Source organism: Anomaloglossus baeobatrachus, chromosome 11 (genome assembly GCF_048569485.1).
Source record: "Anomaloglossus baeobatrachus isolate aAnoBae1 chromosome 11, aAnoBae1.hap1, whole genome shotgun sequence".
Lineage (NCBI taxonomy): Eukaryota > Metazoa > Chordata > Amphibia > Anura > Aromobatidae > Anomaloglossus > Anomaloglossus baeobatrachus.
The window spans coordinates 22,982,011-23,005,127 of NC_134363.1; the positions used below are offsets into that span (position 1 = coordinate 22,982,011).

The 23,117-nt window shown below is 44.9% G+C and overlaps 1 protein-coding gene across 1 annotated transcript in view; it reads right to left on the reverse strand.

The window, feature by feature from the left end:
- LOC142255731 (sialic acid-binding Ig-like lectin 13) overlaps nucleotides 1-23,117 on the reverse strand; it is a 59,990-nt gene that overhangs the window by 25,467 nt on the left and 11,406 nt on the right. Inside the window, exons 3-5 of the mRNA XM_075327188.1 lie at nucleotides 8,309-8,602; nucleotides 4,599-4,628; nucleotides 425-454 (exon numbers count right to left, since the gene is read on the reverse strand). Coding sequence (XP_075183303.1) covers nucleotides 425-454; nucleotides 4,599-4,628; nucleotides 8,309-8,602 — 354 coding nt within the window. The remainder of the gene's footprint in view (nucleotides 1-424; nucleotides 455-4,598; nucleotides 4,629-8,308; nucleotides 8,603-23,117) is intronic.

Genomic DNA, 23,117 nt, shown 5'->3' on the forward strand with positions numbered 1-23,117 from the left:
TCCAAACCCATGAATGATGGTTCACCCCACAGATTGCGCCCCCCCCCGATAATAGAGTGCTGCCCCAAGGTAGGGCCTCCTGGGAAAGTGTCTAACCATTCTGTCTCGGAGATATCTATCCAAAAATATAGCCAAGGACATGGCAGCCTTCAATGGTTAGACAGAGACCTGAAGAGGCATACAAGGCATAGTGTCTTGCACTCACTGTGAAATTTGGTGGAGGATCGGTGATGATATAGGCATGCTTCATTAAGGCTGGAATTGGGCAGATTAAAGGTTACAGATCCTCTGTAATATAATTTCATACATTAGCTCTGTGCCTAAGTTATAGATGAAGACCCTACCAGAATGTCACCTATAGAATAAAATACAGATCATTATTGTTCTTGATATCACCAGTCATATTAGTGTAGAATTTTGTTACCTGCAATGGTAATGTTCACATCGGGAGAATCTGCAAAAAGAAAGAAAAATAAATTTGTTTTAGATTGAATTAAATAAGTCTCCTGAAAACAAACCCTTTTTTATGGTGGATCTCAGTGGAACCATGGGAAGTAGTGGCTTCCCTTAACTGCATGGGCTCCTCCAAACCCATGAGTGATGGTTCCCCCACAGATTGCGTTCTGACAATATAGTGCTGCCCCAAGGTAGGGTCTCCTGAAAAGTGGTCTAACCATCCTATATCGGAGGCATTTATCCACACTTATTGCCAAGGACATGGTGGCCTCCAAGGTCTCAGGGGTTTGATAAATCACCAAGGCTACTTTCAACCTCTCTGAGAGTCCTTGGCAAAACTGGCTTCTAAGAGCGAGGTCTTTCTACCTGATGTCAGTTGCCCATCTACGAAATTCAGAGCAATAAATCTCTGCCGACCGACCCCCATGCTAGGGGTTACGCAGACTGGACTCTGTCATAGAGCCTAAGTGATGATCATCAAAGATGAGACCTAATACCTCAAAAAAATCCATCCACTGACTGAAAGCAACCAGAGCCATGTGGCACAGAGAAAGCTGAGGATTGTGGATCCCCCTGTAACAGTGAGATCACAATCCCCAATCGCTGTTCCTCATCCCCAGAGAAGTAAGGACGAAGCCTAAAATCTAAAGCCTAAAGTCAATCTACAGGCCTCCTGGAACACCAAGAACTTGTCTCTTCGCCCTGCAACCCTATCTGTGAGAGCAATCTTGGGCTCTGGGTGGGCCCACCAACCCGCAGAATCTGCAAATATCAGGAGTCTTCAACCACTGCTGCTGAACAACCAACTTTAGGTCTGCTAACTCCAGGAACAGACCCTGAAGCTGCTGAGCCAGAACAGTGATGAGACCCATGGAAGAAAAGCATGCTAGACACTGCTCGTTACTCCATCAAGCATTGGGTTGCTCGGGTATTCACGGAGCTTGGCTAAGTATCGCGGGTGACTGGATGTTTCATCCATGAAACAATGACCACAATGTGCAGGCTTGCTTCACTGCATAATGTGTTCAGGCACCACAGGAAGAGACAGTCACAGTCTCTGAATGGCTCTCCCGAGGCATAAAATACATTTTCCAACATAGTGCGACAAAAATAAAAAGCTCCACCCTCCCTCCCACCAGAAATGCTTTGTTTATGGATGGCTATATGTGGGCAGAAACCTGAACAGGCCAATAAATGACTTTCTATAACACTCATTACTCGCGTCATGCGCATCTGAACTTCTGTCCAGCTTGAATGGAGGAACAAGCATTCAAATACTTTAGCGCTCACCCATCACTATTCAGAATACCTGAAGATTTTCAGATGGGACCAGACTCTGACACAACAACGGCAATCAAGGGTCCAGCAAAATATCATAAGTGACTTTGAGGCAAATGTTTAAAACTACAACTACAATGCAATTTAAGGGGAGTGTGAAGCCTTATCATGTCTTCTCGGGGATCCAAGGAACTTCAGTTCAACACTTTTTGGGAAGATATCGGGATAAATTGCCTGACTTGAAATTGTAACAGCGTGTATGTCCCTCCCCCGCCTGTGCTTATGGTGTAATAGTCTGTCCCTCCTTTGTACTGCTTCTGGTGGGAGATTGTTTGTTCTCTCAGAATGGGACTCCTCCAATCCACAACGTCTAGAGTCCTTTCATGTATCAAATGTCCAAGGGAGGTGGGCCCTTCTGCACACCTAAGGGGCTGATCCCAGGAGAGGAGAACAATGAGACCCATGTTAGTCAGTTAGTTGGATTTCAGCTGGAGAAAGACTAGGATCTATAGCTAAGGCTAAATCCTAGTGCCTGTGTATGGACTGTTACAGATTGGAGATCAGTGGCCACGTGGTATTGTGTTTTGTTGTTCACTCTGTTGGGCTCAAAGAACTCAATAAGGACCATTGCCATATTTTCTCTGGCATCGGAATACCGGGAGGTGCCCCCGGATTTGTTGTTTTGTTGTGGACTCCTTGCAGACTTTAAGGATTTATATTCATGTTTGGTGCTTTATCTTTGTGGTTCCAATAAAGCCCTTTGGATTGTTCCTCTTCCTGGCGTCCCTTACTGCTCTGTCGCATACCCCGTCACAACAATAAATAATACATTTTTGTAGTGCCGGCATCTCTGCAGAGGCGCCAACTTACTCACTGCCCTGGCCGAGTTGCTGTATCCTCCCCCACACATCCCAGGCCATCCACATGTGCTGCTGCTTTCTTCCCCTCTCATCCCTGTACATGCAGCACATACATGGTTCCTGGGAGTACACCTAAGACGTGCACTGGCACACCGGCCCTCTTCTTAAAGGACCGGTGTGCCATTTTCTGTTTGTTCCTCTGTAATTAAGGCACCCTCCCATTAGGGGAGGTGCTGAGGAACACCTTCAGTTAGTCATTCAGTCTGCTACCTAACTAGTCTTCAGGTCCCATTATCCTTGTGTCCGTTACCTTCCCATACCTGTATATCCCTGTCGTGCCCATAATCACTGTCCATACCCGCCGGTCCAGTCTGCCTATGTTATCCTCACCTGTCCTCAGGATCAGCTTCCACAGTCTCAGTCACTGCCCTGGGAATGGTACCTGGCGTCCGCCTCACGGTGGGCACTTAGTTAAGCCCCTCGCACTAAAGGGTAAGCTCGGGTCCCCCTGTGGTCCAGTGGGTCCACTAATCCTACACCGGGCACGAGCATTACAATTTTGAGAGTTTAGAGCACAATAAAAAAAGAAAATAATATAAAAAAACAGTATAAGTTGCCAAACACATGCTTTTTCGTTTTTCTGGTGCTGACAATCATAAGAAGGCACCACACACAGGGGAAGAAGAACATGTAACGCTCCTGCAACCGGGTCGTTACAGGGTATTAAATATTACCCCATTTTTCCCGGGCCAGAGGAGAAGAGTCGACACACACACTGGCAGGAAGGAGTTAATAGCTTTTGCAGCCTGTAGTTTGAGCCTGCATGACTCATCCTGTCTCCTTAATGAGCAGGTGTGCAGGTCCCCATGACAACCCAAGGGGAGGGGGGCCCTGAACGAGTGAGTTTAGTTCAGGGCAGACTGAAGTTTTAGTCAGAACGTCAGAGGCTGCAAGAGAGTGCAGACCTCCACAGAACAGCTCCCTGCTGAGGAGATGCCATGAGACCAGGGCTGATAACATCTGAGGAAGGGAATGGAGCTGAGGACTGGGACCTTGGAGAATGTTGTACCCGGTGGCGGTTGGTGTTGTACGCTACCGGGCAAGAGAGAGAGACAGAATGGCGGCGGGTCCCCAAGATGCTCCATGCCATGGGGAAAGCACTAATGCACCAAAATAGAGGGACCCCCAGATCACCTCACCGGTCCCCTTCCTCCTACCTGCCCGGGACCGACCAAAGGCTACAGGTGGCGAGGACCAGCACCCGGGTGCGATGTGGAATGGACTTTAAATAAAGAGAAACTGGAACCTCACTCCGTGACTGGTGTGAGTAATGCCGCCGCCCTGTGCCCCCGGTGTCCCTGAGGACTGTTGCCCTGGGTCTCAATAACCTCCCGGGGCTTCCCCGCTTCACCCGCGGGGAACGATTCCATCCGGCTACCTGTAACACCTGCCCCGGAGAGAGACTGCGCAGTGGCGGCTGAACACCTGGCAGCATACCACGGGTGGCGCTGCTAGCATCCCCCGCTCCCGTCCCATACCGTTTCCTGGGGGAGAATGGCGGCAGAGGAGGCGGAGACCTCAGTGGCCACTGTGACCGATGGCGTGCTCCCAAGGAACCCCTTCACCCTCCTTCCATCCCCTTGTCACACCGGACTGACTGTCGGACTTTCCCTTTTATTGAAACCCGCCGGGGTCACTGAAGCCGGGTCGGGCCACTCACAGCCTGACCATGAATACCCCGGCGCGGGCGTTTCAACTACGCAACCACATTACACCAGTCTGCTTTCCTCTTCACTGCAGAGTGATGAAACGTGCTGGAGCACAGCAGACCCAAGTGTGATTAGCATATGAAAAATTAGTTGAAAGATCCCTGTAATTTTCTACATTAGCTCTGTGCCTAGGTTATAGATGAAGGCCCTACCAGAATGTTGCCTATAGGATAAATTACAGATTATTGTTATTGATATCACCATGCATATTAGTATAGAATGTTGTTATTGTTACCTCTAATGGTAATGTTCACTTCAGGAGGGTCTGCAAAAAAAAAAAAAAACAAGAAAAGAAATTTGTTTTAGATTAAATAAAATAAGTTTCCTTTACATCATGATACTTGGTAAAGAAATTTCTCGTTAAAGTGGATATTCATGAGAAAATGACCTAATGTTTAAATACACCAATTTTTTTTATCCTTCAGGAACAAAAACATTTTATTTTGCACATTTTTTATTACTTTTTTGTACATGTGGTTTAAGACCCCTACTTTTTATTTCTCATCTTCCTATTAAAGTAATGTTTTGCCTCTTTATTCCTAATTTTTCTAACTTTTATATGCACAATCTTTATATATATATATATATATATATATATATATATATATATATATTGGGGGGAAATGTAAAAAAAAAGCAATAAAACTAAAAATGAAAATGTAACTATTTTTCATATTTTTTAAAGGTTATTTAGAAAAAAAACAAAATAACCAGTTAATTATATCAAGTTTTCTAGTGGAGGGAGGCAACTAGTGATGAACGGGCACTACCATGCTCGAGTGCTCAGTACTCGTAACTAGTGATGAGCGGGCACTACCATGCTCGGGTGCTCTGTACATGTAACTAGTGATGAGCGGGCACTACCATGCTCGGGTGCTCTGTACATGTAACTAGTGATGAGCGGGCACTATCATGCGCGGGTGCTCAGTACTCATAACTAGTGATGAGTGGGCACTACAATGCTCGGGTGCTCTGTACTCATAACTAGTGATGAGCGGGCACTACCATGCTCGGGTGCTCTGTACTTGTAACTAGTGATGAGCGGGCACTACCATGCTCGGGTGCTCAGTACTGGTAACTAGTGATGAACGGGCACTACCATGCTCGAGTGCTCAGTACTCGTAACTAGTGATGAGCGGGCACTACCATGCTCAGGTGCTCTGTACATGTAACTAGTGATGAGCGGGCACTACCATGCTCGGGTGCTCTGTACATGTAACTAGTGATGAGCGGGCACTACCATGCTCGGGTGCTCTGTACTTGTAACTAGTGATGAGCGGGCACTACCATGCTCGGGTGCTCAGTACTGGTAACTAGTGATGAACGGGCACTACCATGCTCGAGTGCTCAGTACTCGTAACTAGTGATGAGCGGGCACTACCATGCTCGGGTGCTCTGTACATGTAACTAGTGATGAGCGGGCACTACCATGCTCGGGTGCTCTGTACTCATAACTAGTGATGAGCGGGCACTACCATGCTCGGGTGCTCTGTACTTGTAACTAGTGATGAGCGGGCACTACCATGCTCGGGTGCTCAGTACTGGTAACTAGTGATGAACGGGCACTACCATGCTCGAGTGCTCAGTACTCGTAACTAGTGATGAGCGGGCACTACCATGCTCGGGTGCTCTGTACATGTAACTAGTGATGAGCGGGCACTACCATGCTCAGGTGCTCTGTACATGTAACTAGTGATGAGCGGGAACTATCATGCGCAGGTGCTCAGTACTCATAACTAGTGATGAGTGGGCACTACAATGCTCGGGTGCTCTGTACTCATAACTAGTGATGAGCGGGCACTACCATGCTCGGGTGCTCTGTACTTGTAACTAGTGATGAGCGAGCACTATCATGCGCGGGTGCTCAGTACTCGTAACTAGTGATGAGTGGGCACTACCATGCTCGGGAGCTCAGTACTGGTAACTAATGATGAGCGGGCACTACCATGCTCAGGTGCTCAGTACTAGTAACTAGTGATGAGCGGGCACTACCATACTCGGGTGCTCTGTACTCGTAACTAGTGATGAGTGGGCACTACCATACTCGGGTGCTCAGTACTGGTAACTAGTGATGAGTGGGCACTACCATGCTCGGGTGCTCAGTTCTCGTAACTAGTGATGAGCGGGCACTACCATGCTCGGGTGCTCAGTACTGGTAACTAGTGATGAGCGGGCACTACCATGCTCGGGTGCTCAGTACTCGTAACTAGTGATGAGCGGGCACTACCATGCTCGGGTGCTTGGTACTTGTAACTAGTGATGAGCGGGCACTACCATGCTCGGGTGCTCTGTACTTGTAACTAGTGATGAGCGGGCACTATCATGCTCAGGTGCTCAGTACTGATAACTAGTGATGAGTGTGCACTACCATGCTCAGGTGCTCAGTACTGGTAACTAGTGATGAGCGGGCACTACCATGCTTGGGTGCTCAGTACTCGTAACTAGTGATGAGCGGGCACTACCATGCTCAGGTGCTCAGTACTGGTAACTAGTGATGAGCGGGCACTGTCATGCTCAGGTGCTCAGTACTGGTAACTAGTGATGAGTGAGCACTACCATGCTCGGGAGCTCAGTACTGGTAACTAGTGATGAGCGGGCACTACCATACTCAGGTGCTCTGTACTCGTAACTAGTGATGAGCGGGCACTACCATGCTCGGGTGCTCAGTACTGGTAACTAGTGATAAGCGGGCACTACCATGCTCGGGTGCTCAGTACTCGTAACTAGTGATGAGCGGGCACTACCATGCTCGGGTGCTTGGTACTTGTAACTAGTGATGAGCGGGCACTACCATGCTCGGGTGCTCTGTACTTGTAACTAGTGATGAGCGGGCACTATCATGCTCAGGTGCTCAGTACTGATAACTAGTGATGAGTGTGCACTACCATGCTCAGGTGCTCAGTACTCCTAACTAGTGATGAGCGGGCACTACCATGCTCAGGTGCTCAGTACTGGTAACTAGTGATGAGCGGGCACTACCATGCTCAGGTGCTCAGTACTGGTAACTAGTGATGAGCGGGCACTACCATGCTCGGGTGCTCAGTACTGGTAACTAGTGATGAGTGAGCACTACCATGCTCGAGTGCTCAGTACTGGTAACTAGTGATGAGCGGGCACTACCATGCTCGGGTGCTCTGTACTCATAACTAGTGATGAGTGAGCATTACCATGCTCAGGTGCTTGATACTCGTAACTAGTGATGAGTGGGCACTACCATGCTCGGGTGCTCAGTACTCGTAACTAGAAATGAGCGGGCACTACCATGCCCAGGTGCTCTGTACTCGTAACTAGTGATGAGCGGGCACTACCATGCTCGGGTGCTCTGTACTCGTAACTAGTGATCAGCGGGCACTACCATGCTCGGGTGCTCTGAACTCGTAACTAGAAATGAGCGGGTACTAGCATGCTCGGGTGCTCAGTACTCGTAACTAGTGATGACCGGGCACTACCATGCTCGGGTGCTAGTACTGGTAACTAGTGATGAGTGGGCACTACCATGCTCGGGTGCTAGTACTGGTAACTAGTGATCAGCAGGCACTACCATGCTCGGGTGCTCAGTACTGGTAACTAGTGATGAGCGGGCACTACCATGCTTGGGTGCTCGATACTCAAAACGAGCAGAGTGGACGCTTGAATAGGTGTGGCTCAAGTACTTAGTATAATAGAAGTCAATGGGAAACTTGAGCATTTTTCTGGAAGGTCCAAAGCTTGAGAAAGGTGGTGATCCCTTGAAATTTGTCTCGCTTTGGAACTTGGTGTCTTAGTAGCTCCTGCATGTCTCAGAGTCTGGATCCTTTACTTTCTTTTGAAGATACCATGCAACCAACTTTTTATGCTTTCAGGTAATATATGAATTCTTACGAAAATGGTTTATACAGTAAAACTGTTTTTTACATATTTGATGTTTCATTGCATTTCTTTATATTTTGTTTATGTAACACTTACACTGGACGTTTAGGTTGATGGTCTGGCTGGTGACTGCAGTGTTTCGTTGAAAGTTGACCCTACAGACCAGTGCTCTTCCATTGTCCTTCCTTGAAGGCGTGAAGGTAAAGTCAGAGAAGTATACGCTGGTGCGGTTTGGGTAAGGATTATTATAATTCGATGATGATCCAACTAGTCCAGTCCATGTGAAGCCCGGAGCCGTTCCGGCACACACACCAGGACTTCTGCAGGTCGCTGTGGCCACTTTACCGGCGACCAACGTCCCCACAGAGATCTCGGGTTTGTCTGTTAAGTCTAAAAACGATTGTAGAAAAAACTGTTAACGCCTTAGATTTTGGATGGAGAAACTGCCAATAAATGAAGTTGAGTGTATCATTGTTCCAGTAGTAATGTGTCTAAAGGCCGCTTTACACACTGCGATACCGGTACCGATATCGCCAGCGTGCGTACCCGCCCCCATCGGTTGTGAGACATGGGCAAATCGCTGCCCGTGTCGCACAACATCGCCCAGACCCGTCACACGGAGTTATCTTCCCTGCGAGGTCGCTGTGACCGGTGAACCGCCCCCTTTCTAAGGGGGCGGTTCGTTCAGCGTCACAGCAACGTCACAGCAGCGTCACTGAACCGCCGCCCAATAGAAGCAGAGGGGCGAAGATGAGCGGGACATAACATCCTGCCCTCCCCCTTCCTTCCGCATTGTGGCCGGGACGCAGGTAAGGTGAGGTTCCTCGTTCCTGCGGTGTCACACGGAGTGATGTGTGCTGCGCAGGAACGAGGAACAACTTCGTTACTGCTGCAGTAACGATATTTGAGAATGGACCCCCATGTCACCGATGAACGATTTTGCACGTTTTTGCGATGATGCAAAATCGCTCATAGTTGTCACACGCAACGGCATCGCTAAAGTGACCGGATGTGCGCCACAAAATCCGTGACCCCAACGAGATCACTTGAGCGATGTCGTAGTGTGTAAAGCCCGCTTAAGTTACAAAAGATGAGCGCTGACGCTACTCGACTCTACTGCATTAGTATCATCGCCACCACTTCATCTACTGCTCTAGCTCTAAAACTCCATGTCGTCAGCGTTTTTGATCAGTATTTGGCAAGTGAACAGTTTCATCAGTTTTTTTCTTGCTCCATGGAAAATGGACCCCACTTGGATCAATATAAGGCTAAAGGGTACTTTTCACACTGCGACATCGCTAGCGATCTCGTTAGCGATGTGAAATTCTAGATCGCAAGTGCGATCTTTAGAGATCGTACATGCGTAAAATGACCTATGTGCGATCTCAAAAGATCGCACTTGCGATCTAGAATTTCACATCGCTAACGAGATCACTAGCGATGTCGCAGTGTGTAAAGTACCCTTAAGTTCACAAATCCTGTAATCATCCATTAGAACAGATCCTGCAGATCCATTGAGAAAAAAGTTCTGCAAACTCAACTTTTGTGTCCATTGTTAAGTAACTGATGTCTACCGGATCCATTTTTTTTAAACATGGGAGTCAATGGAGAATGGATCCGTTACTGGGTCGCTATTTAGCCATCCGTTATTCTTGTATTTGTGAAGGATCCATTTTTTTATTACAGGATCCATTTCAAATGGAACAATCAGGTAAAAGATCCGACCACTGTAGACTACAATGGTTAAAAAATGGATCCGGCAGACATCATTTTGCCAATAGATCTGTTCTATGGATGATTACAGGACATGTGAACTCAGCCTCAGACAATTTTGCAATTTTGCACAAATCACTTGTTCCGCAAGAAATGGACATATGGACCACTGTGGAACATAAAGGGGCTTTACACGCAATGACATCGCTAATGAGATGTCACTGAATTCCTGACGCACATCCGGCCTCGTTAGCGACGTCGTTGCGTGTGACACGTACGAGCGACCGCTATCAATCAAAAATACTCATCTAATCGTTGATCGTTGACACGTCGTTCTAATCCCAAATATCGTTGCTGGTTTTGGACGCAGGTTGTTCGTCGTTCCTGAGGCAGCACTCATCCCAGGAACGATGAACAACAGCTTACCTGCGTCCTCCGGCAACGAGGTGGGCGTGACTTTCCTTCGGCTGTTCTCCGCCCCTCCACTTCTATTGGATGCCTGCCGTGTGACATCACTGTGACGCCGCACGAACCGCCCCCTTAGAAAGGAGGCGGATCGCTGGCCACAGCGACGTCGCTAGGCAGTAAGTATAGTGTGATGGGTGCTAGCGATATTGTGCGCCACGGACAGCGATTTGCCCATGATGCACAACCGACGGGGGCAGGTGCTTTCACGAGCAATATCGCTAGCGATGTCGCAGCGTGTAAAGCGGCCTATAGTTTATATGAAAAATCTGAATAGCATTCATACTCAAAAAACTGATGTGTAAATGATGAACAGCTGACATGTGCATGTCCGGTGATGTCACGTCAAGTTCCTGCTCACCTGACATCACTGAGGCGGCCCAGTCTTCTTGAGTGACTGGTCTGTAGTCAACATTCCACTGCTTATCACAGCCCAGCGTCACAGCGCTGCATCTCCCTGCTCTCACTCTCCTTCTCTGCAGAGCGCTACAAACAGGAGTGACGCTGGGCTGGGAGGAGTGGTGAAACATTGCCCACAGCCCAGACACTCACGGACACTGGGGCCGGCCACGGTGATGTCAGGTGAACAGGAAGTTGGTCACAGCGTCCGGGGGGTCATGCAATGGGGAAGAGCGGTCTGGAATAGCGCAGCTCACAGGCACTATTGACAACACAAGGTATTTGTTTCTCAACATAATATCGATATGGGCAATAATGGAAAGGGGTGAACCACCTTTTCAATGTTTAATGAATTTCGGAAACGCACTAAAAAATGCGACTATGGTTCTTATCTGCGGACTATCCGCATCTAATGCAATTTTACAGGAAGACTGGGGCCGTCCGCAATGGTGTCATGTCAACAGGAAGTTGATGTGACATCACCGGACATCATAGGTCACCGAGTACGGGGGATCACAAGGTGGCGATGAGCGGACTTCAATAGCGCCACTCACAGGCACTATTGGCAACACAAGGGAGAGAAACCTTGTTTCTCAACAAAATATCGATATGGCCAATGATGGAAAGGGGTGAAGCATCCCTTAAATATATCACTAAAGTTTTGTAAATACCAAAAAGTATCAAAAACAAAGCAGCTATATTTTAATCATTACAGACCAGAATTTTATACCCATAAAAATAACTTTCTTGGTAATCAATTAAAAGATTTTCAACCAACCAAAACATCAAACCTACAGAAGGGCATGTAGTGTGAAGGTGCGCACTGAGTGGCCAGGTGTAGGAAAGCTTATGGAGGGGTCTGAGGGTAATATAGATGAAGTATTGATAATATGGGCCAGGAAGGGTTATATCTGTCCCTGATCTGTGTGCTACCTACCAATGGGGCTTTAAGCACCCTAGATTTGTGGTGCCCCCATTCCACGGCGGTTCGCCCTCGCTGTTCCTAACTACCTGATTGAATAGCCACCACCAAAATACAATAGTGCAAAGTACAATAAAATCAGCACATTTACACAGACAAAAAACAAAGATTTCAAGCCACAGTATGTAGGAAGGATCAATGGTTATGTCCCACGTTTTGGGACAATACACAGTGTCAATGAGTCCGTACCGGCAGCATCCCGCCCTACTCAAGTATTAAATAGATATAGTAGAAGAGGTAAACGGTACTAAGGACTAGCTATAATGTCCGTATAGATGATAGGCACACAAAAGCAGTTGTTACCGTGTGTTTAAAGATATCATAAGGAGCAAATATAGACAATAGACTCAATATTTGAGTAGGGCGGGATGCTGCCGGTACGGACTCATTGACACTGTGTATTGCCCCAAAACTTGGGACATAAACATTGATCCTTCCTACATACTGTGGCTTGAAATCTCCGTTTTTTGTCTGTATAAATGTTGCTGTGTCTGACATTAATGTGCTGATTTATTGCACTTTGCACTTTTGTATCTTGGTGGCGGGTATTCAATCAGGTAGATAGGAACAGTGAGGGATAGCCGCCGTGGAATGGGGGCACCACAAATCTAGGGTGCTTAAAACCCCATTGGTAGGTAGGACACAGATCAGGGACAGATATAACCCTTCCTGGCCCATATTATCAATACTTCATCTATCCCACCCTCAGACCCCTCCATAAGCTTTCCTACACCTGGCCACTCAGTGCGCACCTTCACACTACATGCACTTCTGTATGTTTGATGTTTTGGTTGGTTGAAAATCTTTTAATTGATTACTAATAAAGTTATTATTTTTATTGGTATAAAATTCTGGTCTGTATACTAAGGTACCCTGGCCTATACAATTCTGGTCTGTATACTAAGGTACCCTAGCCTATACAATTCTGGTCTGTATACTAAGGTACCCTGGCCTATACAATTCTGGTCTGTATACTAAGGTACCCTGGCCTATACAATTCTGGTCTGTATACTAAGGTACCCTGGCCTATACAATTCTGGTCTGTATACTAAGGTACCCTAGCCTATACAATTCTGTTCTGTAAACTAAGGTACCTTAGCCTATACAATTCTGGTCTGTATACTAAGGTACCCTGGCCTATACAATTCTGGTCTGTATACTAAGGTACCCTGGCCTATACAATTCTGGTCTGTATACTAAGGTACCCTGGCCTATACAATTCTGGTCTGTATACTAAGGTACCCTGGCCTATACAATCCTGGTCTGTATACTAAGGTACCCTAGCCTATACAATTCTGGTCTCTATACTAAGGTACCCTGGCCTATACAATTCTGTTCTGTATTCTAAGGTACCCTAGCTTATACAATTCTGGTCTCTATACTAAGGTACCCTGGCCTATACAATTCTGGTCTCTATACTAAGGTACCCTGGCCTATACAATTCTGTTCTGTATACTAAGGTACCCTAGCCTATACAATTCTGGTCTGTATACTAAGGTACCCTGGCCTATACAATTCTGGTCTGTATACTAAGGTACCCTGGCCTATACAATATTGGTCTGTATACTAAGGTACCCTGGCCTATACAATTCTGGTCTGTATACCAAGGTACCCTGGCCTATACAATTCTGGTCTCTATACTAAGGTACCCTGGCCTATACAATTCTGGTATGTATACTAAGGTACCCTGGCCTATACAATTCTGTTCTGTATACCAAGGTACCCTAGCCTATACAATTCTGGTCTCTATACTAAGGTACCCTAGCCTATACAATTCTGGTCTGTATAATAAGGTACCCTGGCCTATACAATTCTGGTCTGTATACTAAGGTACCCTGGCCTATACAATTCTGGTCTGTATACTAAGGTACCCTGGCCTATACAATTCTGGTCTGTATACTAAGGTACCCTGGCCTATACAATTCTGTTCTTTATACTAAGGTACCCTAGCCTATACAATTCTGGTCTGTATACTAAGGTACCCTGGCCTATACAATTCTGGTCTGTATACTAAGGTACCCTAGCCTATACAATTCTGGTCTGTATACTAAGGTACCCTGGCCTATACAATTCTGTTCTGTATACCAAGGTACCCTAGCCTATACAATTCTGGTCTCTATACTAAGGTACCCTGGCCTATACAATTCTGGTCTGTATACTAAGGTACCCTGGCCTATACAATTCTGGTCTGTATACTAAGGTACCCTGGCCTATACAATTCTGGTCTGTATACTAAGGTACCCTGGCCTATACAATTCTGGTCTGTATACTAAGGTACCCTGGCCTATACAATTCTGGTCTGTATACAAAGGTACCCTGGCCTATACAATTCTGGTCTGTATACTAAGGTACCCTGGCCTATACAATTCTGGTCTGTATACTAAGGTACCTGGCCTATACAATTCTGGTCTCTATACTAAGATACCCTGGCCTATACAATTCTGTTCTGTATACTAAGGTACCCTGGCCTATACAATTCTGTTCTGTAAACTAAGGTACCTTAGCCTATACAATTCTGGTCTGTATACTAAGGTACCCTGGCCTATACAATTCTGGTCTGTATACTAAGATACCCTGGCCTTTACAATTCTGGTCTGTATACTAAGGTACCCTGGCCTATACAATTCTGGTCTCTATACTAAGGTACCCTGGCTATACAATTCTGATCTGTATACTAAGGTACCCTGGCTATACAATTCTGATCTGTATACTAAGGTACCCTGGCTATACAATTCTGATCTGTATACTAAGGTACCCTGGTCTATACAATTCTGGTCTGTATACTAAGGTACCCTAGCCTATATAATTCTGGTCTGTATACTAAGGTACCCTGGCCTATACAATTCTGGTCTGTATACTAAGGTACCCTGGTCTATGAAATTCTGGTCTCTATACTAAGGTACCCTGGCCTATACAATTCTGGTCTGTATACTAAGGTACCCTGGCCTATACAATTCTAGTCTGTATACTAAGGTACCCTGGCCTATACAATTCTGGTCTGTATTCTAAGGTACCCTGGCCTATACAATTCTGGTCTGTATACTAAGATACCCTGGCCTATACAATTCTGGTCTCTATACTAACGTACCCTGGTCTATACAATTCTGGTATGTATACTAAGGTACCCTGGCCTATACAATTCTGGTCTGTATACTAAGGTACCCTAGCCTATACAATTCTGGTCTGTATACTAAGGTACCCTAGCCTATACAATTCTGGTCTGTATACTAAGGTACCCTGGCCTATACAATTCTGGTCTGTATACTAACGTACCCTGGCCTATACAATTCTGGTCTGTATACTAAGGAACCATAGCCTATACAATTCTGGTCTGTATACTAAGGTACCCTAGCCTATATAATTCTGGTCTCTATACTAAGGAACCCTGGCCTATACAATTCTGGTCTGTATACTAAGGTACCCTGGCCTATAAAACTTTGGTCTGTATACTAAGGTACCCTAGCCTATACAATTCTGGTCTGTATACTAACGTACCCGGGCCTATACAATTCTGGTCTGTATACTAAGGTACCCTGGCCTATACAATTCTGGTCTGTATACTAAGGTACCCTGACCTATACAATTCTGGTCTGTATACTAAGGTACCCTGGCCTATACAATTCTGGTCTGTATACTAAGGTACCTTGGCCTATACAATTCTGGTCTGTATACTAAGGTACCCTAGCTTATACAATTCTGGCCTGTATACTAACGTACCCTGGCCTATACAATTCTGGTCTGTATACTAACGTACCCTGGCCTATACAATTCTGGTCTGTATACTAAGGAACCATAGCCTATACAATTCTGGTCTGTATACTAAGGTACCCTAGCCTATATAATTCTGGTCTCTATACTAAGGTACCCTGGCCTATACAATTCTGGTCTGTATACTAAGGTACCCTGGCCTATAAAACTTTGGTCTGTATACTAAGGTACCCTAGCCTATACAATTCTGGTCTGTATACTAACGTACCCGGGCCTATACAATTCTGGTCTGTATACTAAGGTACCCTGGCCTATACAATTCTGGTCTGTATACTAAGGTACCCTGGCCTATACAATTCTGGTCTGTATACTAAGGTACCCTGGCCTATACAATTCTGGTCTGTATACTAAGGTACCCTAGCCTATACAATTCTGGTCTGTATACTAAGGTACCCTAGCCTATACAATTCTGGTCTGTATACTAAGGTACCCTGGCCTATACAATTCTGGTCTGTATACTAACGTACCCTGGCCTATACAATTCTGGTCTGTATACTAAGGAACCATAGCCTATACAATTCTGGTCTGTATACTAAAGTACCCTAGCCTATATAATTCTGGTCTCTATACTAAGGTACCCTGGCCTATACATATCTGGTCTGTATACTAAGGTACCCTGGCCTATAAAACTTTGGTCTGTATACTAAGGTACCCTAGCCTATACAATTCTGGTCTGTATACTAAGGTACCCTGGCCTATACAATTCTGGTCTGTATACTAAGGTACCCTGGCCTATACAATTCTGGTCTGTATACTAAGGTACCTTGGCCTATACAATTCTGGTCTGTATACTAAGGTACCCTAGCTTATACAATTCTGGCCTGTATACTAACGTACCCTGCCCTATACAATTCTGGTCTCTATACTAAGGTATCCTGGCCTATACAATTCTGGTCTGTATGCTAAGGTACCCTGGCCTATACAATTCTGGTCTGTATACTAAGGTACCCTGGCCTATACAATTCTGGTCTGTATACTAAGGTACCCTGGCCTATACAATTCTGGTCTGTATACTAACGTACCCTAGCCTATACAATTCTGGTCTGTATACTAAGGTACCCTGGCCTATTCAATTCTGGTCTTTATACTAAGGTACCCTGGCCTATACAGTTCTGGTCTCTGTACTATGGTACCCTGGCCTATACAATTCTGGTCTCTATACTAACGTACCCTGGCCAATACAATTCTGGTCTGTATACTAAGGTACCCTAGCCTATACAATTCTCGTCTGTATACTAAGATACCCTGGCCTATACAATTCTGGTCTTTATACTAAGGTACCCTGGCCTATACAATTCTGGTCTCTATACTAACGTACCCTGGCCTATACAATTCTGGTCCCTATACTAAGGTACCCTGGCCTATATAATTCTGGTCTGTATACTAAGGTACCCTGGCCTATACAATTCTGGTCTGTATACTAAGGTACCCTGGCCTATACAATTCTGGTCTGTATACTAAGGTACCCTGGCCTATACAATTCTGGTCTGTATACTAACGTACCCTGGCCTATACAATTCTGGTCTCTATACTAACGTACCCTGGCCTATACAATTCTGGTCTGTATACTAACGTACCCTGGCCTATACAATTCTGGTCTGTATACTAAGGTACCCTGGCCTATACAATTCTGGTCTGTATACTAAGGTACCCTGGCCTATACAATTCTGGTCTGTATACTAAGGTACCCTGGCCTATACAATTCTGGTCTCTATACTAACGTACCCTGGCCTATACAATTCTGGTCTCTATACTAAGGTACCCTAGCCTATACTATTCTGGTCTGTATACTAAGGTACCCTGGCCTATACAATTCTGGTCTTTATACTAAGGTACCCTGGCCTATACAATTCTGGTCTCTATACTAAGGTACCCTAGCCTATACAATTCTGGTCTGTATACTAAGGTACCCTGGCCTATACAATTCTGGTCTCTATACTAAGGTACCCTGGCCTATACAATTCTGGTCTCTATACTAAGGTACCCTGGCCTATACAATTCTGGTCTGTATACTAAGGTACCCTGGCCTATACAATTCTGGTCTGTATACTAAGGTACCCTGGCCTATACAATTCTGGTCTGTATACTAAGGTACTCTGGCCTATACAATTCTGGTCTGTATACTAAGATACCCTGGCCTATACAATTCTGTTCTGTATACTAAGGTACCCTAGCCTATACAATTCTGTTCTGTAAACTAAGGTACCTTAGCCTATACAATTCTGGTCTGTATACTAAGGTACCCTGGCCTATACATTTCTGGTCTGTATACTAAGATACCCTGGCCTATACAATTCTGGTCTGTATACTAAGGTACCCTGGCCTATACAATTCTGGTCTCTATACTAAGGTACCCTGGCCTATACATATCTGGTCTGTATACTAAGGTACCCTGGCCTATAAAACTTTGGTCTGTATACTAAGGTACCCTAGCCTATACAATTCTGGTCTGTATACTAAGGTACCCTGGCCTATACAATTCTGGTCTGTATACTAAGGTACCCTGGCCTATACAATTCTGGTCTGTATACTAAGGTACCTTGGCCTATACAATTCTGGTCTGTATACTAAGGTACCCTAGCTTATACAATTCTGGCCTGTATACTAACGTACCCTGCCCTATACAATTCTGGTCTCTATACTAAGGTATCCTGGCCTATACAATTCTGGTCTGTATGCTAAGGTACCCTGGCCTATACAATTCTGGTCTGTATACTAAGGTACCCTGGCCTATACAATTCTGGTCTGTATACTAAGGTACCCTGGCCTATACAATTCTGGTCTGTATACTAACGTACCCTAGCCTATACAATTCTGGTCTGTATACTAAGGTACCCTGGCCTATTCAATTCTGGTCTTTATACTAAGGTACCCTGGCCTATACAGTTCTGGTCTCTGTACTATGGTACCCTGGCCTATACAATTCTGGTCTCTATACTAACGTACCCTGGCCAATACAATTCTGGTCTGTATACTAAGGTACCCTAGCCTATACAATTCTCGTCTGTATACTAAGATACCCTGGCCTATACAATTCTGGTCTTTATACTAAGGTACCCTGGCCTATACAATTCTGGTCTCTATACTAACGTACCCTGGCCTATACAATTCTGGTCCCTATACTAAGGTACCCTGGCCTATATAATTCTGGTCTGTATACTAAGGTACCCTGGCCTATACAATTCTGGTCTGTATACTAAGGTACCCTGGCCTATACAATTCTGGTCTGTATACTAAGGTACCCTGGCCTATACAATTCTGGTCTGTATACTAACGTACCCTGGCCTATACAATTCTGGTCTCTATACTAACGTACCCTGGCCTATACAATTCTGGTCTGTATACTAACGTACCCTGGCCTATACAATTCTGGTCTGTATACTAAGGTACCCTGGCCTATACAATTCTGGTCTGTATACTAAGGTACCCTGGCCTATACAATTCTGGTCTGTATACTAAGGTACCCTGGCCTATACAATTCTGGTCTCTATACTAACGTACCCTGGCCTATACAATTCTGGTCTCTATACTAAGGTACCCTAGCCTATACTATTCTGGTCTGTATACTAAGGTACCCTGGCCTATACAATTCTGGTCTTTATACTAAGGTACCCTGGCCTATACAATTCTGGTCTCTATACTAAGGTACCCTAGCCTATACAATTCTGGTCTGTATACTAAGGTACCCTGGCCTATACAATTCTGGTCTCTATACTAAGGTACCCTGGCCTATACAATTCTGGTCTCTATACTAAGGTACCCTGGCCTATACAATTCTGGTCTGTATACTAAGGTACCCTGGCCTATACAATTCTGGTCTGTATACTAAGGTACCCTGGCCTATACAATTCTGGTCTGTATACTAAGGTACTCTGGCCTATACAATTCTGGTCTGTATACTAAGATACCCTGGCCTATACAATTCTGTTCTGTATACTAAGGTACCCTAGCCTATACAATTCTGTTCTGTAAACTAAGGTACCTTAGCCTATACAATTCTGGTCTGTATACTAAGGTACCCTGGCCTATACATTTCTGGTCTGTATACTAAGATACCCTGGCCTATACAATTCTGGTCTGTATACTAAGGTACCCTGGCCTATACAATTCTGGTCTCTATACTAAGGTACCCTGGCTATACAATTCTGGTCTGTATACTAAGGTACCCTGGCCTATACAATTCTGGTCTGTATAATAAGGTACCCTGGTCTATGAAATTCTGGTCTCTATACTAAGGTACCCTGGCCTATACAATTCTGGTCTGTATACTAAGGTACCCTGGCCTATACAATTCTAGTCTGTATACTAAGGTACCCTGGCCTATACAATTCTGGTCTGTATTCTAAGGTACCCTGGCCTATACAATTCTGGTCTGTATACTAAGATACCCTGGCCTATACATTTCTGGTCTCTATACTAACGTACCCTGGTCTATACAATTCTGGTCTGTATACTAAGGTACCCTAGCCTATACAATTCTGGTCTGTATACTAAGGTACCCTAGCCTATACAATTCTTGTCTGTATACTAAGGTACCCTGGCCTATACAATTCTGGTCTGTATACTAACGTACCCTGGCCTATACAATTCTGGTCTGTATACTAAGGAACCATAGCCTATACAATTCTGGTCTGTATACTAAGGTACCCTAGCCTATATAATTCTGGTCTCTATACTAAGGTACCCTGGCCTATACAATTCTGGTCTGTATACTAAGGTACCCTAGCCTATATAATTCTGGTCTCTATACTAAGGTACCCTGGCCTATACAATTCTGGTCTGTATACTAAGGTACCCTGGCCTTTAAAACTTTGGTCTGTATACTAAGGTACCCTAGCCTATACAATTCTGGTCTGTATACTAAGGTACCCTGGCCTATACAATTCTGGTCTGTATACTAAGGTACCCTGGCCTATACAATTCTGGTCTGTATACTAAGGTACCCTGGCCTATACAATTCTGGTCTGTATACTAAGGTACCTTGGCCTATACAATTCTGGTCTGTATACTAAGGTACCCTAGCTTATACAATTCTGGCCTGTATACTAACGTACCCTGCCCTATACAATTCTGGTCTCTATACTAAGGTACTTTGGCCTATACAATTCTGGTCTGTATGCTAAGGTACCCTGGCCTATACAATTCTGGTCTGTATACTAAGGTACCCTGGCCTATACAATTCTGGTCTGTATACTAACGTACCCTGGCCTATACAATTCTGGTCTGTATACTAAGGTACCCTAGCCTATACAATTCTGGTCTGTATACTAAGATACCCTGGCCTATTCAATTCTGGTCTTTATACTAAGGTACCCTGGCCTATACAGTTCTGGTCTCTATACTAAGGTACCCTGGCCTATACAATTCTGGTCTCTATACTAACGTACCCTGGCCTATACAATTCTGGTCTGTATACTAAGGTACCCTAGCCTATACAATTCTGGTCTGTATACTAAGGTACCCTGGCCTATACAATTCTGGTCTGTATACTAAGGTACCCTGGCCTATACAATTCTCGTCTGTATACTAAGATACCCTGGCCTATACAATTCTGGTCTTTATACTAAGGTACCCTGGCCTATACAATTCTGGTCTTTATACTAAGGTACCCTGGCCTATACAATTCTGGTCTCTATACTAACGTACCCTGGCCTATACAATTCTGGTCTCTATACTAAGGTACCCTGGCCTATATAATTCTGGTCTGTATACTAAGGTACCCTGGCCTATACAATTCTGGTCTCTATACTAACGTACCCTGGCCTATACAATTCTGGTCTCTATACTAAGGTACCCTGGCCTATATAATTCTGGTCTGTATACTAAGGTACCCTGGCCTATACAATTCCGGTCTTTATACTAAGGTACCCTGGCCTATACAATTCTGGTCTGTATACTAACGTACCCTGGACTATACAATTCTGGTCTGTATACTAAGATACCCTGGCCTATACATTTCTGGTCTCTATACTAACGTACCCTAGCCTATACAATTCTGGTCTGCATACTAAGGTACCCTAGCCTATACAATTCTGGTCTGTATACTAAAGTACCCTGGCCTATACAATTCTGGTCTGTATACTAACGTACGCTGGCCTATACAATTCTGGTCTGTATACTAAGGAACCATAGCCTATACAATTCTGGTCTGTATACTAAGGTACCCTAGCCTATATAATTCTGGTCTCTATACTAAGGTACCCTGGCCTATACAATTCTGGTCTGTATACTAAGGTACCCTGGCCTATAAAACTTTGGTCTGTATACTAAGGTACCCTGGCCTATACAATTCTGGTCTGTATACTAAGGTACCCTGGCCTATACAATTCTGGTCTGTATACTAAGGTACCCTGGCCTATACAATTCTGGTCTGTATACTAAGGTACCCTGGCCTATACAATTCTGGTCTGTATACTAAGGTACCTTGGCCTATACAATTCTGGTCTGTATACTAAGGTACCCTAGCTTATACAATTCTGGCCTGTATACTAACGTACCCTGCCCTATACAATTCTATTCTCTATACTAAGGTACCCTGGCCTATACAATTCTGGTCTGTATGCTAAGGTACCCTGGCCTATACAATTCTGGTCTGTATACTAAGGTACCCTGGCCTATACAATTCTGGTCTGTATACTAAGGTACCCTGGCCTATACAATTCTGGTCTGTATACTAACGTACCCTGGCCTATACAATTCTGGTCTGTATACTAAGGTACCCTAGCCTATACAATTCTGGTCTGTATACTAAGATACCCTGGCCTATTCAATTCTGGTCTTTATACTAAGGTACCCTGGCCTATACAGTTCTGGTCTCTATACTAAGGTACCCTGGCCTATACAATTCTGGTCTCTATACTAACGTACCCTGGCCTATACAATTCTGGTCTGTATACTAAGGTACCCTGGCCTATACAATTCTCGTCTGTATACTAAGGTACCCTGGCCTATACAATTCTGGTCTGTATACTAAGGTACCTTGGCCTATACAATTCTGGTCTGTATACTAAGGTACCCTAGCTTATACAATTCTGGCCTGTATACTAACGTACCCTGCCCTATACAATTCTGGTCTCTATACTAAGGTACTTTGGCCTATACAATTCTGGTCTGTATGCTAAGGTACCCTGGCCTATACAATTCTGGTCTGTATACTAAGGTACCCTGGCCTATACAATTCTGGTCTGTATACTAACGTACCCTGGCCTATACAATTCTGGTCTGTATACTAAGGTACCCTAGCCTATACAATTCTGGTCTGTATACTAAGATACCCTGGCCTATTCAATTCTGGTCTGTATACTAAGGTACCCTGGCCTATACAGTTCTGGTCTCTATACTAAGGTACCCTGGCCTATACAATTCTGGTCTCTATACTAACGTACCCTGGCCTATACAATTCTGGTCTGTATACTAAGGTACCCTGGCCTATACAATTCTGGTCTGTATACTAAGGTACCCTGGCCTATACAATTCTGGTCTGTATACTAAGGTACCTTGGCCTATACAATTCTGGTCTGTATACTAAGGTACCCTAGCTTATACAATTCTGGCCTGTATACTAACGTACCCTGCCCT